Source organism: Daktulosphaira vitifoliae, unplaced genomic scaffold, assembly GCF_025091365.1.
Source record: "Daktulosphaira vitifoliae isolate Bord-2020 unplaced genomic scaffold, ASM2509136v1 Scaffold_3, whole genome shotgun sequence".
NCBI lineage: Eukaryota > Metazoa > Arthropoda > Insecta > Hemiptera > Phylloxeridae > Daktulosphaira > Daktulosphaira vitifoliae.
The window spans coordinates 33805955-33826763 of NW_026099574.1; the positions used below are offsets into that span (position 1 = coordinate 33805955).

The 20809-nt window shown below is 23.7% G+C and overlaps 3 protein-coding genes across 8 annotated transcripts in view; 1 reads left to right on the forward strand and 2 right to left on the reverse strand.

The window, feature by feature from the left end:
- Positions 1–9: 9 nt before the first annotated feature.
- On the reverse strand, positions 10–3766 carry LOC126900604 (60S ribosomal protein L13a). Its single transcript, XM_050676443.1, has 5 exons — positions 3602–3766; positions 2885–3015; positions 2694–2803; positions 213–481; positions 10–145 (listed from the first exon to the last, which is right to left on the reverse strand). The coding sequence occupies exons 1-5, from the start codon at positions 3629–3631 to the stop codon at positions 47–49; spliced, it is 639 nt and encodes a 212-aa protein (XP_050532400.1). The 5' UTR covers positions 3632–3766; the 3' UTR covers positions 10–46.
- Positions 3767–6225: 2459 nt separating this feature from the next.
- The window catches only part of LOC126900601 (potassium channel subfamily K member 1-like), a 38218-nt gene continuing 23634 nt past the window's right edge, over positions 6226–20809 (reverse strand). Inside the window, exons 1-5 of one of the 5 annotated variants that reach the window (XM_050676437.1) lie at positions 12746–12938; positions 9431–9571; positions 8957–9355; positions 8657–8890; positions 6226–7489 (exon numbers count right to left, since the gene is read on the reverse strand). In XM_050676437.1, coding sequence (XP_050532394.1) covers positions 8661–8890; positions 8957–9355; positions 9431–9563 — 762 coding nt within the window. In that variant the 5' untranslated portion in view covers positions 9564–9571; positions 12746–12938 and the 3' untranslated portion in view covers positions 6226–7489; positions 8657–8660. Of the gene's footprint in view, positions 7490–8656; positions 8891–8956; positions 9356–9430; positions 9572–9784; positions 9916–10166; positions 10388–12684; positions 12709–12745; positions 12939–20809 lie in introns of those variants that run through there. The other 4 variants (XM_050676434.1, XM_050676438.1, XM_050676435.1 and 1 more) reach the window with 4 other exon arrangements.
- On the forward strand, positions 10809–11546 carry LOC126900614 (ATPase inhibitor mai-2, mitochondrial-like). 2 transcript variants are annotated; one of them, XM_050676456.1, is made up of 3 exons: positions 10809–10946; positions 11109–11250; positions 11325–11546. In XM_050676456.1, the coding sequence occupies exons 1-3, from the start codon at positions 10825–10827 to the stop codon at positions 11409–11411; spliced, it is 351 nt and encodes a 116-aa protein (XP_050532413.1). In that variant the 5' UTR covers positions 10809–10824; the 3' UTR covers positions 11412–11546. The 2 variants fall into 2 exon arrangements, with proteins under 2 accessions (XP_050532413.1, XP_050532414.1); XM_050676457.1 differs by having other exon boundaries at positions 11148–11250.

Consider the following 20809-nt stretch of genomic DNA (forward strand, 5'->3'; position numbering starts at 1 on the left):
ACAGAGGGAGATTTTAAATTTTTTTTTAATGATTTCAACAAATACATTAAGCCAATGCCGGTACATAATAACCACATTCCCTCAAAACTTTGTTGTAGGGCTCAATTGCTTTCTTTACTTTTTTGGTGGCTTCTCTTGTCAATTTCTAAAACAAAAATTACGTTTATAGTGAATTAAAAATATTAGACATTGAATCAAAGAAGAAAACTTACATGTCTGATCTTCAATCTCTTGGCACGTTTAGCTTCACGTTCTAAACGTCTTGCTTCATAATCTTTAACTACATGTTGATATTTCCATCCTACTTCATGAGATAAACGGCCTACATCACAGTATTTGCGTCCTCGTTGAAGACATAACATACGCATTGCTAATGGTACTACCATAGTCTTTTGAGATGAATAACGGGCAGGGATATCTTCATAAGCCTTTAATCGTCTTAAGGCTTGTTGTCCACGAGTTGTCTTATGAGGGATCATTCCTATAACATAAACATTTATGACTATTGACTTATATATATTTTTATGTACTTATGAATTTATATTTGTCACAATATTTCAAAAATGAAAAACATAAATATCTAAAATTTATCTGAGTATTTATTTTCTTAGGAAGTCTTCTCATAAAATTTTTATTTTTTTCATTAGTTAATTGTTCAAATAATGTAGATAAGGTTAAGTTTTATTTAAAATCATCAAAGACACCAGCTCAACTCAAGATAATATACAACAAGATATATAAAAAATTGTTATTGTATGTGTACAAAATAAGACAATTATTATTCATCAGCCTTTCATAAACTATTTTTTTCACTACTTACTTCAAATAATGTAGGTAAGGTTAATAATATTTTATAATCATTTAAGACTGTAAAAATTTTTTTAAAATAAGACTAATACACTGATAAGAATACACTATTTTAAGTAGTGCATTACTTATAGATTATTACATTAATAATATTTTGTTTAAATACAGCAATTTTTAATCAAAATAAGGAGTACTAAATAAATGTTAAAAAAATGCATTATGTATAACCATTACATTTACAATTAAGAAATGCTTTAATTATAAGTAAAATTATTTAATACGTTGTGTGCTGACATCGACAACTTTTCATAATGGTGTGTAGATACAGAAATACAAATCTGAAAATTTTCAACATTCGCATCACAGAAGAAAACTTATCTCTGATGCTGATGTCTAATGCGCATTAATAGACATATTTATGATAAAACAGATCACAAATTAAAGCAAAAAAGACCAATATTATATAAAAAAAATATTTTTATTGACATTTTTTAAAAAAAAATAAAAAAAAAAATACTGTCTATCTCAACATCTATTATATCTTCTCATTTTTTTTTTTCATATAATATCCATTAATGTTGATAAGATAATGAACTATCATAGAAGGGTAATAGAAATTCTTTTTTTTATATATTGATATTATTTAGAAAATATTGTTATAGAAAAATATCCTGTTAATAAGTATCATATAAAAAATAATATATGTACAGCATATTAGATATAAATTATTAAAACAACCAACTTTTTTCATATAAATTTGAAATAATTTCATAATAATAAATTCAATTAATGTAGGTAAGGATATTTAAGATAATCATAAAAAAGTGGCCATTTATATCAAATTGATACTTTTTAGGTAGTTTCTTTATTATAATTGACACTCGGTATTTGATTATGGACTATGTATGTTTTTTCGTCCTCTCTGGCACAAACAATAGCTTTTAAAGAGAATATTAAATATGATTAAAAATAATTATGTTAAATAGATAAAAATAATAGGTATTAACATTTATTTTAATTTTAGTAGTTTAAGTAGACAAGAAAACTGCCCGTTTACTCAGATTTAAAGATCCATTGTACGTACCTCACAGTGGCACAACTATTGGAGTAGTAAGCTCTAGCACCTTACCACTATTTTCAACAATGTATTTTATCTCATTAAAATTTTTATTTCTGCAATACATGTACTAACAGTATACTACTATTGTAGCAAATAAAATTGTTATTTTGCGCATACTGGGGCATTTCAATACTATCAATCATAATTATTAATTCATTTATACAGCTATCTATGATAATTTAGTAGATTGGAAAGTGTGAAGGTGGAACCTTCACATTTTTGTAATTTTTACATAATTTTAGCATCCTTGGGTTTTTACTCTAGTTGTGTCACTGTACTTCATAATGGAATTAAAGTAATAATTCTAACATATATTTTTGTAAAAATTAGAAATGAAGAATCTCAGTAAAAAATTATGTTTTGTAAATTAAATGTAAATTTTTTTAACATAACTCAAAATCTCTTATAAAAATGAATAGGGTTTCAAGTAACATAAAATTCATATATACGAGTAAAGAATGGTTCGCCAAACATACTATTTCTAAAAAATTCTTTTACTAAATTTATACTACACATTTCTATTATATTGGTAAAAAAATATTAGTTATTTAACTTAAAAAGTTTTAAATATAGTAAGTATAATATATTTGTATTCAATTATTACAAATATGTATCTTATTTAAAACTTGTAAGCTCATAAACAATTCTTAAATTATTAAAAATTTTAAGTTAAATAATGAAAGGTAAAAATCTATGAAAGTAATTATTTTTAGTCACCCTTGATTTTTTTTAATTCTAAAAATGAACAAAAGAAATTAAAACAAACCACGGACAGTTCTTCTGAAAATACATCTGGGAGCACGATGATGGAATGGTCCACGTGCAGGGTTGACATTACATCTCTTACGCAAAAAAGACAAATATTTGATTTTATTTCTATAAAAATAAAATAAGATATATTAATGTACAGATATAAATTATGTAAAATTGTTGGTTTTAAAATATTTTAAATTTTACCTGTAAAAACTTCCTGCAATATTTATTTTGTCACAATTAAAAACAACAACTTTATTTCCTTGAAGGATAGCTTTAGCAACATATGAAGCCAATTTTCCAAGCAAATGTTCTTTAGCGTCAACATAGATGCGCTGAAATCAAAATAATATATCATTTTTAACATGTATTAACACATCTTAAGATGAAAAAAAGAAATTATACATCTTTAATATAATAATATATTATTTTGATTAAATATCATACAGATTTAATATACTTAACAAAGACAGTGCCACTATTAATGTAACAATATTATAAATATTATATTAACATTAGTATATATATGTGCTAATTTAAAAACTACAAGCATTTAACTAAATTTATAAAATAATGTTTGAAGATAACTCCTCTAACCTTATTTTCAATTTTGCTGGGTTAATATAAAACAATGAACATAAAATATGTATTGAAGGGTTAATTGAGGACAACACTAATCGTGTCAAATATTTTAATAAGGAACATCATTGTTATGTAATAACAGACAAGTATAAAGTTTATTTTAGAATAGAATTAAACACTTTAAATTCAACAATTTGATGAATAGTAAGCAATAGTAGGTTAAAAGTTTAGCATAAGAAAAACATTTAAGATAACCTCAAAAGAAGACAATTTTAAATTTTCAAAATTATTAAAGTTTTTTAAGTTATAATAGTTTCTTTAATAAAATGTAAAATATACCTTATTGAATAATCCATGTTTAGGAGCCATTATGTCGGGACAGGCAGTATAGAAAATATATTAATTAACAAAACCTAACTGAAATGCGAGAAGATAGACATCCACGACGAAAACACACGGCAAAGAAACGGTATGGTATCTTCATCCACAGTGATGTGTTATGTTGGAGGGAGAGAGCTATGGAGTAATAAAACTATAAACAAAAATCATGGAAGAATAAACAACTACCTTATGAGATAACGGTGTACATTTTAAAATGAATATCATTTGACATTTGTTATGAATGTTTTTGTTAATTTATAAATTTTCCCTCTTTAATTAGAATCGTATTAAATGTATTTATGCATTACAAATATATTATGTACAAAAACTTGCATAATGCAAAATTATGTTAGTAGCATGGTACAATTTGTATTATTTCTCGTGTTATTGTAAATAAATTTAAAGCTTAATAAAAATAATTTATTTTTTCATAACAGTTCAAGCAAAAAGAGATATACGCAACACGTGCAATTATGGAGGGCTAGAGACAATTTAACGTTCCTAGAATTAACTTTTTCAAAAATTTATACATTTATTTTAATTGTAATTAAAAATATTTTTAAAAAGGGGAAAAATTAATTTAGCATCTCTACAAATTTCAGTCAAAAATTTGATCATTGCAAGAATGTTGAGTGAAGGAGTCATGCCCCTCGAGTCTTCGTCATAAATACGTAATGTCAGCTTTAGATATGATTGACATGAGTGATGGCAAGGGGTTCAGCAAGAAAACTGCGATGTTCCATGAGTGTTAATAATAAGAGTCTTTTACTTTTTTTTTGCTTGATACTTAAAATAAAACTTTATACATTTTATTTTACAGGGCTAATGCCAAAAAATGTTTGCATGAAAAAGTCTAAGGCCAGCACTATAAATACGGCACTGCATTTTAGTAACACTATAAGTGATATTAGCACTTCAGTGAGTGGAATACTTGATACTAGTGACGTACTATCAATTATTTAATAAATTACATTTATGTATAAGAAAATTTTTTACCTCTCTTTCCTAATGTATATCATGTAATTATTTTCAATATTAGGTTGGTTTATACTCTTAGTATATCTGTACTTTAAACTAACATTTTATTCTTTTAGCTTTACTCATTAATAAACATGGCGAAAATAGTACTTGAGAATAAGTGGTATAATTTCTACAGAATAAAAATATTTTCTTTCTGTGCTTTATATTATCTTATGTCTTAAATGATTCAATTTAATGAGATACGTAAACAATTATTGTGTAACAATACGAGTATAAAAAATAATACAAATTTAAAATTTACTTTAAGTCATTTCCCTCTGTTTACGTCAGTGCTTATTTATTTCAATATAAACAACAAGATCAATAACGAAAGAATAATTTTTGAGGAAAGAGAGATGAAGCCTGGTAATAACAGCTCAATTGTCTACTACCTAATGAAAAATAGCAGTCATATATCTCTCTGGGAAAAGATATATGCTCCATTTCAGAAAATCTTTTACAAAAGTGACCAGAGATAAATTTTAGTATATTAAAATGTTGTAATTTTAAAAAATCTATGAATAGTATTTAGATTTTACAATACAAATTATTTCCAGCGATTTTATTTTCTAATTTTTAAATAAAATTTTGTTTGAATAGGCAGTTTTTTTTTAATAAGTATTTGTAAGTTATTTCACATATAAAATGCCAGATTACTTTCAATAACTAAGTTTCAACAAAACTTATTTATTTTTAATAACTTTTTTTGACATATTTATTGAACCGTATTAAAATTTAACACGGATCTATAAATACGCTAAACAAACAAAGGTTAAATTGTTTTTATTTAATAAGAATAATATAACTTTCCTTAACAAATTGCAATTAATAATTTTAGAGATTACTACAATCGATATAAGTAAAAGTTTTACCAGAAAATGGTAATAAATCATTGTAATTATAATCACACGTGTATACGCATCAACTAAAGGAACACCAACGTAATGAAATAAACTTAGACAATGCGTCAGAATTATTCAAAGTTGATGAAGCTACCGAATGTAGACAACTAAACTCGCTAAAATATAATTAAGAAAACTTAGAATTCAAGAACTATCGTTTAATTATTAAGTCGGAACATTTTCGCGTGTGGTATATCAAAGAAGTTAGTATGAATAAGTGTCCTGTACAATATACAGAACACTTAATTAATTAATAACAGATATTATCTGTTTTTAAATTTATCAAGTTCCTAAAAATTGAATTATTTAAAGTTTCAGCTTAATTTTACTGTTATAAAATTATATCAAGTACAAGTTAACTTGAAATGTATTTTGTACATATATCAAAAAACAATTAATAATAACAAATTTATAAATGAAAAAAAATCAAATAATTTTTGAAAATGGTTAATATTTTTAACCATTATATAAAATGTAAGAACACAGTATTATCATCAAATTAAGGATTCAGTTATTATGTTATTTTTAATTTTACATTCGAAGTTAATTAATAAAAATCCAAAACATATAAAACGGATCATTTTAATTTTGATTAATACTAATTACGAAAACTAGCCATAATAATTTTATACAAAACTAAATGATGCGATGAATCACATTTATTACCAAAAACAACAACTGTAAAAAAAAGTGTATTAGTTTTAACATAAATAAACACAACTTTAATTTAATCTATATGAATACTCTGCTTATCTAAAATAATACTTATAGAACACGTTACAACAAAGCTAAATTTGCATTTTTAGACGAATAACATAATAGGATGTTTCTACATTTTTGTTCCCAAAGAATAATTTATTCATTCAAAACATTTTCTCTCCGTAATATTGAGCTATGTTAGCTTTGATGCGAACCTGAGAATTTAACTTTCTAATGCTATAACTTATTGAAAAGTGTATGGATAATTACAATTTTTTTATGAGAAATAATATTTATATCCCTCTTTGATTCGACATACTTTTTTTTTTAATAACACCATTTCCTTTATATATTATATATAAATACATTTATTCATATATTACACTTATAAATCATAAAACTTGTAATCAGGATATAAATATGGAAATATTTATATCCTGTAGCCTATGGGATAACCCACCAATTTTTTAAAATTAAACAGTATCTACAGATTTGCATAGAAGTGTTTTTTATTTTAATCATTGTCAGATATCATTATACTTGACCCAACTATGCCACGTCACCGCTGTACCGCGACCTTCCTGTGCTGGTTTTTTTATATTAATAACGTCGGATAAAGGTCTACAGAATGTGTTTAATATTAATAACTCCAAATTATATATTGATGATCTAATTAAATTTATAGACTTTGACTGTGAACTAAGAAATAATTTTTTGAAAAATTATAAAACCATGGTTTATATTTTTTTAATTTTTTTATATTTAAAAAAAGTTACATGTCTGATAGTAACTTTTATCATTAAACATTTATTAATTTTTCAATTTACATGTTAAACAGGGCTTAAAGTGACAGAGAACATAAAGGAGAATATTATCACTATATCATTTTGATAGCACTACGTATCCATACTTTAACTACTTATATTTCAAGTAAATCTCAGAGAGGGCGCATTTTATCCATCTTGAGTGATAAGGGACTGAGTTCCTTAGCATCTCCTCACTTAAAGACATATGTTTAAATATTTAAAATTATAAATTAAATGACAAATGTAATAATACTCATATTTTTAGTTTTTTGTCACTTTAATATCCTAAAAATAATAACAATATTCATCTATAAATCAGCATATAATAATTAGTATAATATCCAGTAGAGATTAATTTGGTCAAATAGGTAACGCAACATCATTGCAAATGTCATAGTTGAATTCATTTAAACTTTAGCCTGAAAATTAATAATTTATCATCAAAAAATAATAATAAAAAAAAATGCTTGATTTATTAGAGCAGTATTTAAATACTTAAAGAGTATTAAAATTTAATTATGTAATACAAAATTTTTTTACGCAAGTTAACTAATCGTCTTGTCATGTACAAAAATTAACTTAGGTAAATTGCCAAAGATTGTGTTAGAATGATACGGGATATTAACACATAAATAATTTTAGAAAGAAAAACAATTTACATCAAGGCGCTCGATTTTCAAAATAATTAAACATTTGTAATACTTAATACATGAAATGTTTCTCTCCTGTACATTTTTTTTTGTTGGTTTAGTAAGTTATTAAAAATTGTTAAGTGAAATGGTAACTGTACACGTAATTTTTAGATAAATGCATTAATTTTTATATCAAACTTACGTTTAATATGATATCAATACATTAAAGGGCCAGAACTCTTGAATCTTAAAAAAAATCTGCTAAATATTCTAGAAAAAATAACTTTTGTTCAAATAAATTTACCCCACTTTACCTCATTTATGCTAATTTTTTTTTATTCAATTTTATTTCATGGGAATAATTTTTCATGATTTGCATAATAATTTTTTGGTTGTTTTAAAAATCCTATTGGAATATCTCTTAAATAAAAGAGTTTACTTAAAAAAATTGTCCAGTTAAATATATAGTTATTAATGTAAGATATAAAAGTTTAATTCTTTCGAGCAACAAGTAGATTAATTTTTAGATTTTATTGTAGCTTGGTAATTATACACAGGAATACCTGCATGAATTAAAGTTTAAATATATAATTTTGTTTTGTTTTATCCATATTTAAGACTTGTTTGAATAATGTAATTAATTATTTTAATTACTTCTCATATGTCAAAAAATAATTTAAATACATTTTAAGTAATTTTTCTTTAGTTATGAGTATAGTAAAATAAAGTAATTTATTATTTATAACTTAATTTTTAATTTTTTTATATTTTTATTAAAAATATGGGATTATTTAATACTTCATATCATTTTAGTTAGTTTATAGTCAGGACAGGCGCTAAAAATCGCAAGACTTGGTGCGAAATAATTCTGCGAGGTTCTTAATATCTTTTATTAGTAAAAAAAACTTTTGTTGTGGTCATTATTTGTAAGACACCATGATTTAATTTTCGTACATTTTTAAGGAATGCCGTTGACAGGAGTAGTATCGTCTAAACTTGTTGGTGAATCTTTTTCATTTGTGTATTTGGTCCGATTGACTCTAGACTGCTGTAAGTGCATTTTTTCTGGGTCTGTTTGTCGAGTTTCTTCCCTTTCCAACATAAATAGAACTCCAAAGTTTAACTGTCTTATGTCATAATAAATTGATAGTGTAAGCATCACGCAAACAAGACCTATGATTAGGTAACCTGGTGGAAAAATGCATAATAAAAAACAATTAAATATAACTTCAAACATTTTTTAAGTATAAATACCAGTTATCATCAGTTTATAAAGGGGTCTATATTTTTGATCAGGAGCATCGCCTGGAATGTAATCTCCCAAGCCAATAGTTGTAAGAGATATGAAACAGTAGTACAAAGAGTCCATGTAGTTCCATTCTGGTTCCACATATGTAAATATCGCTGCTGGTAACAAAAGGAAGAGAAATATTAAAGTGCCTAGTATTGTACCAAAATGAAATAGTCTGATAGTAAATGGCGGATATAAATGACCGAGACGGCTGTTGAGAAAGTGCAAATATTTTGTGGTGGGTATCATCAATCGATCAACTAACGCTGTCAATAATACTAAGGTCAAAGGTATGCCAAATAATGCGTACATCATGCAAAATAATTTTCCTTCCTGTGACAATGGAGTAACATGTCCATAACCTAAAGTAAATATTTCAAATAATATGAAATACATTATTATATTTTATGTTTAAAAAAATGATTTATCACATTTACCTATAGTTGTAATAACGGTACAAGCAAAGAACAACGATTGTCCAAAACTCCAATTTGGTTCTCCTGAAACATTATTAGCCGCAGAAACACCTCTGTTACTTGCAGCTAATACTTCTTTTATAAATATTTCCATTGATTCATCTAAAAATTCAAAACAACACTAGGTTAAAAGTGAAGTGCAGATTTTATAATTTAATAACTGTAGAAAAAGTGAAACTTTTTTTAAACATAAAAGTTAAAACTACAAAATTTAATTAACTTGTTTAATTAATATGATTTTATACACTAAGCAATATTAGTTACTTTATTAAATTTTTCAATTCATCCCATAAATTCATTGAGTATAATATTTACCTGAATATATGAATTTTCATTTGGCAAAGTCAGTTTAAAAGAGAAGTTACTTTCTGCCATACTGACTATTATTTTAATTGAATTATTGTTAAAAAATAATTAAAATACTATTCGTTGATCATTAAAAACTGAAAAATGCCCCAGAAAATATTTATAGTTTTGGTATAATAAAACTACAAATGCTTGGTATTTATAGGAATCTATAGAGTACCGTACATTAAAATGATGCTTTTAGTATGTTTTAAGTTCAAAAGTGTAGGTAAAACATTAATAAATTTTAGTACATGACTCTTAGCTATAATAAATAGTTTCCTTGTTAGCTACGTTTTTGATGTATTTTTACTTTATTTAGAATAAATTTATTCACTGGTCATTTACATACCCTATTAAACAACACAGATAAGACTTCCATAACGATTCACTCACGCTAACTCAACTACAAAATTAATTGAGAGAAGTTTACGTACACGTGTTTGTAGCTTAATCAAAAGTACTAAACCCGATGCCTTTAATGAAAGTATTCCATTATTTATACTTAGTCACGATAACTATACCAGGAAAACATTGGCCTCTTACTTAATTAACACATAGACAATTTTAAAGCGACTGCATTAATTTTATGTTACGTTTTAAAATAGAAAATTCGTTAATTACAATAAATAGTAAAAACAATTGTGTTGAATAATTTTTAAACTTAAAAAAAAAGAAAAGCTAAGTTAGAAATATTCTGCGAATATTTAATATTTTAAACAACAATTTTAACTAATAATTTAAAAAGTTTTTTATTTATTCAAATTTAGTTTTCAAATAAATAATCTGAGATTTTGCTTGTTCAAAATTAGTGACATTTATTTTTAAAATTACTAAAATATATTTGTATTATTAATGAAAATAATCAATGAGAATTCTATTAATTTTTAATTAATAGAATAAGTAGTACATATTTACTATTTGAAATAAAATAAAATTTGTTGGTATAAAAATACTCTAGTTAATAAAATTGACAACAAACAATTACGTTAGTGATAGAATATGTTAATATGCATAATAACAACTTTCAGTTTGATTTAGTACTTGAAGTGAATATTCATACAATCAAAATTTCCGTTTACATTTATGAAATGTTATCAAGACAAATGATGCTATTTTGTTCTAATTCAGTGTAAGTATTACAATATACTGTTAAGTAATATTAATCTGAACAACTAAGATAATTATTTATAGTCAAAAAGTAATTCATTTATCGTTATTCAAATAATTAAAATGTACAATTTGTTGTTAAATTTAATAATTATAATTATAATTCATTACTTGATATTTGAAGTAAAAACTATTTGATAATAAACATATTGAACATGGATAGTGGAGCGGGAAAAGGCGGAAGAGGTGGTGGATATATAAGACAGTTAGGTGGAAAGATAAGAGAACGCGGAGCAGCTTTAGAAGAAGAATATTTTCGTAAAGAGGTATTGCATTTAGCAACACGGACGTGCATTTTTAATTGATAAAACTTTTAATTATTACAATTTCATTTTTAAAGAGAGAAGTGCAATTACGAAAATTGAAAGAAGAGTTGTCTAAGAAAAAAGAAAAATGCAACGCAAAAGACGACAATAAAAAAGATTAAACTAATTTTTTATGAATTGTGTCTACTTAAATAATCATTCTTATGTAATATTGATGTATTCTGCTTTAGTTATGTAAATTATTCTATTAAATATATAGCTTAAAATATAATCACTAATATATTTTTTATATTTTTTCGCATGTTTGGTGTATTTATTCCGAAATTAAAAACAAAGAATCTAGATATGCATTAAACATTGATTTTTTTATTTCTTTCACGTTATGTATAACATGAAACATGTATTAAAATACATAAAAAATCTTATTGTCAAATTAATTATAGATGTGCGCTCTTTGAATTGTGTTACAATTTCGATTTTTTGAAATGTTTATTATAGCACAAAATTAAACCACCTTAAAAGAAAATCTCAAATTTGTTATTCATTTTTAAAAACATTTATTTAACTGCTTAAAAGTATAAAATATCTTATAATATACATTAAATTCTTGAGATTTTGAAAATATATTAAAAAAATACTTTAAAAAGCAATTTTGGTAAAATTCTGGTTAGTTGTTTTTATTTTTATTATAAACTCTATTTATTTAATTAAAATCTTTTGAAGTAAACATTATTGACCTTTTTATTGAAATTTATTAAATTTTATGCAGTATTATTTTTTATTTACTTTACTAATTAAACTAATTATTGAATAGACACTAGAATTATTCCCTTTAGCGACCATTGGTTGGTTAAAAATGTTGTGAGGTGTGTTTTCCAAAAAAATTATACATATTATTAATTACAATTTATTAGAGTATTTTAATGATAATTTTCGTATTATGTTAATCAAGTATAGAATACTATTAGCTGTAATTGTTAATTTTAAAACTCAATAAGTTTAAACTTATTAAACTCGACGATAAGTTATTGGAAGGAGACCAAGTATAAACTTTGGACAACTCAAAAGTTTCCCTCTAGAATAATATTTCGTGACTTTTACATTATAATTATAAACTATTGATAAACAGAACTTATAGAAATTTATTAATTCATCTATTAACTATGAAATATTCATTTAAGACTTGATTTTATATTATTTAATTACGGTTTTAAATTGTTTTAGTATTAAATCTTTTAGTTGAAAAATTAAATGCAAATACATAAAGAAAAAACCCCTGTTTAGTTAGAGTATAAATAAATCTAATTACATTTAAGTTCTATCGAAATTTGATTATTAATTTAATAAATATTGAAATTATATTCCTAGCAAATTATATGTACAATTTAAGAACTTCTAAAAATTTAAATAAGTAATTTTAATTCTGATTCTTACGTCGGCCAACTAAGCTCAATTTTTATCAGTATATGTATATATAAAATGGAATAAATAGTACTCAAAATAAATCATGTCTTCACAGACAAAAACAACTAATAGGTTTGTATCGTCGTATAGTAGATAAAGTGAATTTTCGATACGGTAATACTTCAATATTTCAACACGCTGAGCCTTTGAGTTTATAGGTCGATTTGTACTCTGACAGGTTTTTGTGATTGTTTTTCCCATGTACCTTAAGACGTCTAGTATCGCTGTAAAAGAGAAAATGATTGAAAGTTTGCTTACCAATTTACATATTGAGATTGTTGTAGGAAAAAGTCAAATATGTTAAAACATTGTTCAGAGTATAAACAAAATAATTAAATTAAAACAGTCAGGAAAACTCATTAATTCAATCCGTGTTTTTCCAATAATTTATGTAGACAACTCATTTAATTAAAAAATAATAAGATAAAATTTAAAATGTTTCTTTTTATTTACGTCCATTGAAGTAAGTATCTACACAAATAAATGCATAAAAATAATTTTTGTTCAGTAATATTCTTAGATTTTCAAATAATATGTAAAAAAATAATTTACTACCACATTTATTATAAATCAAAGAGGTAATTACAGTAGAAGTAACGACTGATTTCTTCAGTAGGATTGTCCACTTTTACCGAATTCCTAGATAAAGTAAATATTTTAACCAATATCAATTTATTTCAAAAAAATGTATCTTTTTGAAAAATTAAAAATTCCTAAATGTCTTTTTTTAATCTTTTACGCATAAGAAACTCACTTACACATTGTTTATTAATATAGTTACTTGGGTATTATTTTCTTTATAAATATAAAACATAAAATATTTCTCAGAATGCTTTAACGAATATAATTAAGAGATACCATCATAACGTTTTTGTTTTAAATGACAGATCACTAGATATTCAGCCAATTGTAACTTTTTCACTTTTTCTTAAGTACTTTACGAAAACCGATTTTGTTAACTAAAAATTTATAACTAGAAATACAGTTGATCAATATCACGAAGATATTCAATTATCATCGTAATATTGGTCAACTAATAAATAAGGAAACGGGTTTCTATTGTTTTCATTGTTTGTAACAATTGATCTATTTCCTTACTTACTGAACACTTTGTGTAATACAAAAAAATATATAGATACTTTTGAGTACTCGAAATGTAATTGTATGAATTATTTTAGAATATCAAGTATTTTTCTAACAATATTTTATAAAACTGCTCAATTTTCGAAAAACGATAATTGTTTGTTCTTATTTCACACGACTGCTAAGTAAATGGTGTAGTTATTACGCTGTACTTTTATAAAATTAATTTATGAGATTTTGATTTTGAGATAATATCATTACTCATTGTGTCCTGGGTGTTCGTTTATCTTGAGTTTTTCCTATATAAATCATATATACTGTACATCTCTGAATATTCATTTATACAAAATAATTAAATGAATTTAATGTATTATCCATTTTAAAAAAACGTAATTCAATATTTTGTAATTTTTTTCAAGAAAAGCGTATTCACAATAAAATACAGAGTTCAGTAAGTGAGGAAACAGGTCAATCGTTGCAAATAACGAGAACCATAGAAACTGGTTTACTTATTTACTGAACACTCTATATATTTAGTGTTTTAAAATAAAAAATCTCTATTTCTCTTCAAACAACGGAGTATTTAAAACTTTATTCTCAATATAAATTACACAAAAGTGTGGTTTTCCTTTTTTCCAATAGAATATTTTTGAAAAATCTTAATTAATGAAATATCTTTCCTTGAGGATGCTATCCTCGCTTATTCTAAAATTTTCAATACGTTCTGTAAGAAATATGCGTATTCTTCTACTTGAAACGTAAAAACATTAGTAGAATTTAAATATAAATTGAAAAGTTTAAATGAATTGTCTTGATGATTTACATAGATTTTTTTGACGTTAAGTACAACATTTTACTGTGTCATCTTCAATGTTTCAAGGTAAAATAAATGCCTGATTTTTATATATTTTTGAATCTAATAGTTAAGATGAAATTTTAAAAAAATTAGATAATTTTTTTTTACTAGAAATATTGTTTTATATAATATATAAAACAAATTACACTATAGTTTGTTTCAAAAAAAGTTGATAAGTTTTTAGTATTACTAATAATTATAAAAAATATATAGAAAATAACTAATAAAATAAATTAATGAATCAATTTTGCATTTTCAATTCATCATTAATTGTGAAATCACAATTAATTATTTGGATTCTTGGTTTAATAAGAACATTTAACAGTTTTTTTCTGATTATTCCGCATTAATAATTTTCGTATGATCAAAAATATAAATATAAATGCTCAACTTTATTTTTTGTAATTTATACAACATTATACTATTTTGATTTGTGTAAAATTGAGTTTATTAGATTAATATACTATTATTTTGATGAAGAAGAATGAAATTAACTATAAAAACGCAGTGAAATTACCCTTTTAGTCGGTCGTAAAAGAGTTATTTGATAATATTTTAAGTTATATTTTAATTAATATTTCCATATAAATAAGAACAAAAGAAATTTAGGGCACCATATTTTAATCTGGCGGAGAATAGCTGTTCAAATAACAATCTCAATTCGTTACAAAATATAACATCTCGTAAAAAAATATTAGTTTTCCCTTTTTCACAACCTTAATTTAAACTAGAAATGGAAGCAATAAAGATGATTATTAGCAATTGAGAAGCGAATCAGCTTGTGTTATTAAGAACATATTGTACCAGACTAGGTATATTACTCTAAAATGGAAATTTATTTCGACCAATTTTGCGTCATTCAATTCATACAATTTATATATGTTGTTCTTGTATTACACATAGCTGTGTTGTAAAATTTGAATCGTTGACGAAGTATTTCCCACATGGTTTATCAATATAAGAGTATAAAATACAAATGAATAAGACACTATATTACGAGTATTCGAATGAAATGAAATCTAATACGGGTACTTTAAATGTCCATTTTGAAATATTTGCTTTCACATTTGTTCAATTATTGATTCTTCTTCTTTTTTATCTATAGATTTTGGTTTTTTGTAAATCGAAAACATGCGAGATATTTTAGTATATGTATAGTAAAAATTGTAATTTATCATTCGTTTCTTGATATATTTTGGAATAATAATTTTTTATTCAGCTTTTATTAGTTATAAATGTATCTCTATTTATTTATCGTTAAGAATTTTTGGTTCATATTTTGGACTATAATTTCGAAATATATGAATATTTTTATGTTCTGATGGAATGAGAAGCGTGACTAAGAAAAACAACTATAAAAAAGTTTGTAAACCATGTCTCACCTTCATGATTTACTTCAAAGTGTTAATGATTTTTAAAATGCTGGTTCAAAAATTGTTTTTGGTCAGTCATTTTTTTTTTTTATCATTTTCTATCTTATTAACTAGTTGAATATATATGTTGATATTAAAAAAAATTATTTGATATCCTTTTAAAGTAAGAGATAAACCAAAAATGAACTTAATAATAAATAAATTTAGATGTTTATGAAAAGGCGCAACTAGGGGATACTATGAGAGTACAGCATGTCCTAACTCAAAATTAATATCCCCAATAATATTAGAACGCATTTCTTGATTTTGCCGTACAAATATTGATATAATTTGTTTTTATTTCATTGTTGTCAGAATTATAGTTTTAGAATAATCCAAAATTCGTGCTATGCCTATTAATTATAGTCATCTATTTATAAATAACAATTATGATTCTACAACAATGATTGTTGATCGTAAATTTAGTTTTCATTTATCATTCCTATTTTAGCGATAGTAACGTGAACGGATGTGGAGAACGAATTTCCCCACAAGTCTGTAAGTCTACCTTTTTTTAGCATCCCCAGAAGTTTTGATCGAGTTTTGCCTATATGCTTATGTTAATAACGAAAGTAAAAAATAAATTATTATAATCATAATTATTTTAAGAAGTATTAAGTGGAAAAATATAAAAGAATTACCATATACTATATACAATATTAACTAGATACTATGTGATTTTCAAAAAAAAAAAATTATGTCAAACTAGTCCTTTAGTGTAGTAAATACAAAATAATGTAAATAATAAGAACTGCAATAATATAATCAGGCCATTTTTAAATAATATACCATATAATGAATTATGTTAGTCTAGTAAAATTTAAATTAATAACTATTACTTATTAATGACTGCATGTAATGAATCTAGATTACATATACATTGACTTAATTTAATCGAGTTGTACCAGGCACCACCTAATGCTTATAATCATGATCGCATGGCTTCAAGATTAGATGAAATAATTCAATTTCCATTTTGTATTAACAATATAGTGATTAGTATTTGCCATTTATTTTAGCAAAGTTAATAAAAGTAAAATAAATTTTAATTTCACTTTGGCAAATTAAGTTGAAATAAATGAACTTAAATAAGAAAATTTCATTACTGTTGATACAATTTCTAGTTTATGATTGTTAAATTAATGATTCTTGTGAAAATATTTGTCATTATTAAATAAATATGTATTTCCACATGTTTACTATTTTTTCATAAGATTTTAATACATTATATTGCACACATATAATTTTTGTATTCTTTTGAGGTATTTCCAGTAAAATTTTGTATTGCAAAGAAATCACTGATCCAGGGGCGTTGGTATAGATTATTTACGGGAGAGATGTTTGAATGTGCAATTCCCATCCTTTTATTTTTTATATATTTTGATAACATCTAAAATCTTTTATTATGGAGGGTTTGAAATCATACTTTTACATAAACTTCTTCACTGAACGATAATTTAATTTTTTAAATGTTAGATTTTACTATTACTAAATAGAAAATTCTACACTTTAAAATGTGTCAATAAAAAAGTTAATTCGATACTAGTTAATGTGTGAAATATATTATTAGTATTTTCTTAATACTGAAAAGGTATTAACATAAATATGGATAAAATGGTTATAATTGTAAATTAATATTTTCTTGTAGAATATTTAGTAGATTTTGTATTAGAAATGGTTAGTCCTAATATGTTTTGCTATTATATGAAGTGTAATTTCGAAATAAAAGCTTAAATACATTTTCAATTACACCACTTCACCATATTTAAAATGTATATCGAAATATTTTTCATTAAGTTTTAGTTTTTAAATATTTTTTAGTTATTTAAAACAAAAGTTATTATATTCTGAAAATTCTTTACAACTATTAAGATTTGTAAGTATTTCTTTTATATCCAAGAATATATTCTTATATTGGTAGAAATTGAAAATTTTTTACGTATCGTTGAACAATATTGTCTTAGTAAGGGCCAAGATTTTATAGACATAACTGTAAAGAAAAATAATATTGCATAAACAATACCTTCTTAGCGTGTAGAGGCTATAAAATATATAAATATAAACCTTACAATACTCGTAAGAAAATCTTCTATTACAAAAATGACAATCCGGTGGACGCCATGTATAGTAAGTATAGTCTGCCAGTAGGAGCCTACTAAAAATTTGTTACCTTTTAATGTTCTTCAAAAATTATATATATGCATATATAATATATATTATATATGTATATACATATGTTCAAAAGTTCCAACATTGTTACCATGATGTTTCCTTATGTTGCAAAATCATCTACATGTTTAATAGGAGAAGAAATATTATTTTTGCTTCTATTAATCGTTTGTAAATACATTATGTTTAATGATAATTTTTTATCTTTACTGGCGTATATTGTCAATACAATACCTTTAGGAGGCGTATTTTCCAATATCTTTATGTAATAGGCATGAAATACCTTTATCAATTAATGATATTAATTAAGATATATACTTAAACGTTTATTGAAATTTTAGTACAAAATCATCATGTAAAAATCTTGTTACTAAAAATCTATCTATTTGGATTTCTGTTATTTATTGTATGAATTCTCCACTTTGGATTTTTGAAATGCTTTTATTATAATCATAAATTCATATACAATTATAATATTTTGATTATAAGTTTTATATTTTTCTTAGATTTGTTCTACTTAAGCCTGTAACTAAAATATCAATGTACTAAAAAAACAAATTACACTCAAATAAAATATGCAAGTTTCAGATGCTCTTTTTTAGGGTTTTTTTTAAATTGATGGTTGTAGTTATTTGAAACTAAAAAAAAATAATTATATCAAGTTACAATAATATGTGAGTTCTTGTATTTATTTGTTGTTTAAGTTTAATTCCTTTTGGTTATAATTCGAGAATCTTTGAAAAGAGTATTGACCAAAAACCATTTGATAGTATAGAGTAATTATGTTTTGCAAAGTTAAATTATAGATATTACTGTTTGAGAAAAAGCAAAATAATTAAAATAATAAAAAAAATACTAACATTTATAGGATTAAGAATTTTTTCCTTATATGATTTTACTTAATTTATGAATTAATGTTTGTTGAATTAATTAGTAATATTTCTGTATTGACATAACATTATTTTTATTAATTCATTAATTAATGTCACAATTTGAATTCGGGTCTCCTAAGTATAATTACTAATTAAATAAGATTTACTCTTTTTTATTCTGTAGTCTTCGGGTCAACTTTTCCACTATTTATCCTAATAATTTTCATTTCATATAAATATTAATAACAATTAATGACATTAATAACTCAAAGGAAAATATAATTTAAAAGTATTATTAAATATGAACCTATTTATTTAATTATCAATAAGTAATATTGAGCCTATTTACAAAATGTATGTTAAATTATATGCTATTTAAATATCATTAGATATGTCCCGATACTAGAATGCTTTTATATTAAATAATAGCGGTCGGTTTAATATAAAAGCCAAAGGTTTAATGCATGCAAACTTTAAATTTGCTAGCATTTGATCGTCTTTTATAGTCAATCAAAAATGTAAATGATCTGAACTGCTACAGAAAGCCTTTTACAATAATTTAATCACAATAACTTTTAGTTTCATTTGATATAATTTATTTAAATAAAATTAAAGTTACAGTTAATCTGATAAAATCTAGTAGTAAATTTTGCAGTTCTTATTATTATAAAGAATAACACCCTTGTTTTAATTTAACTTAATGAGAAATACCTATTTTATTTAACCACCTGCAATAATTTTTTTTCTTTTTCGTTGTAATATTACATTAAATTTGCATTGAAATGTTATATGAAAAATATTAAACGAATTTTAATTGTATTCTATTTTCAATTGAATATAGGGTGATTTTTGTTATCATAATTTACCATAGTACTTACCTGGCCTGTTGTAATTGTTTATAAATCGACAAACTAATAACTTTATTGTATATATAAACTATATCAAAAAACATTTATACTTTCTTAGAGCTAAAAAATAAATGAACCTATTGTAGCGATTAATGTGTTCCCGAATATACTTTGCAGAAAAAACTTTTATATTATCATTCAAACATAAAATAAATTTTCGACAGTTTTTGTAGTAACTTTTTTAAATATGAAATAAGTGCTGTAGGTATAAGTAAGAGTCATCGAAAATATTGTTCAGCTTAGTTTGTTTTACATTGAATACTACAAAAAAATAATTTTAAATTCAACGTCTTAAAAATCATATTAGGTTGGTAGCTTATTTTATGAGATTAAGACAAAACTTTATACAACTAAAATATTTATAGTAGAATGAATACTTGTTTAAAACTATTAACTACACTCTTATAACTTACTTGTTCAAAGGAATATTTTATTTAAAGAACAGAACTTATAAAAATGAAATCAAATTTATTATTTATCGAAGATATAAAATACATCACTATATTTGTTATTATTCATTGAATTAATTTTAACAGTACCATGCAATTGTAAAGTGAATTTTAAACCAACAATATTAATTGTAATAAGAAATTAAGAACACATTAATAAACAAAATATTTAAAAAATTTGAATTTTAAAAGTAAATTTTTATTCATTAATGCTATGAAAAATTAACCATAATTCAAATTGGAATACTAATTTTAATAACTTATGAGAGGAATTTATTTTTACATTTGGACTTGCAAATGAATCCCTACTTGCTTTTAAATTGTCTACATTAATATTGAAGTGTCT

Bases quoted from the DNA above. Each gene is read 5' to 3' on its own strand.
- LOC126900604 (XM_050676443.1), bottom strand. From the start codon at position 3,631: ATGGCTCCTAAACATGGATTATTCAATAAG. The intron at 3,016-3,601 runs GTATATTTTACA...TTTTGATTTCAG, and splicing joins AACATGGATTATTCAATAAG to CGCATCTATGTTGACGCTAA. The intron at 482-2,693 runs GTTTGTTTTAAT...TTTATGTTATAG, and splicing joins TTTCAGAAGAACTGTCCGTG to GAATGATCCCTCATAAGACA.
- LOC126900614 (XM_050676456.1), top strand. From the start codon at position 10,825: ATGCATAATAACAACTTTCAGTTTGATTTAGTACTTGAAGTGAATATT. The intron at 10,947-11,108 runs GTAAGTATTACA...TGATATTTGAAG, and splicing joins CTATTTTGTTCTAATTCAGT to TAAAAACTATTTGATAATAA. The intron at 11,251-11,324 runs GTATTGCATTTA...TCATTTTTAAAG, and splicing joins AAGAATATTTTCGTAAAGAG to AGAGAAGTGCAATTACGAAA.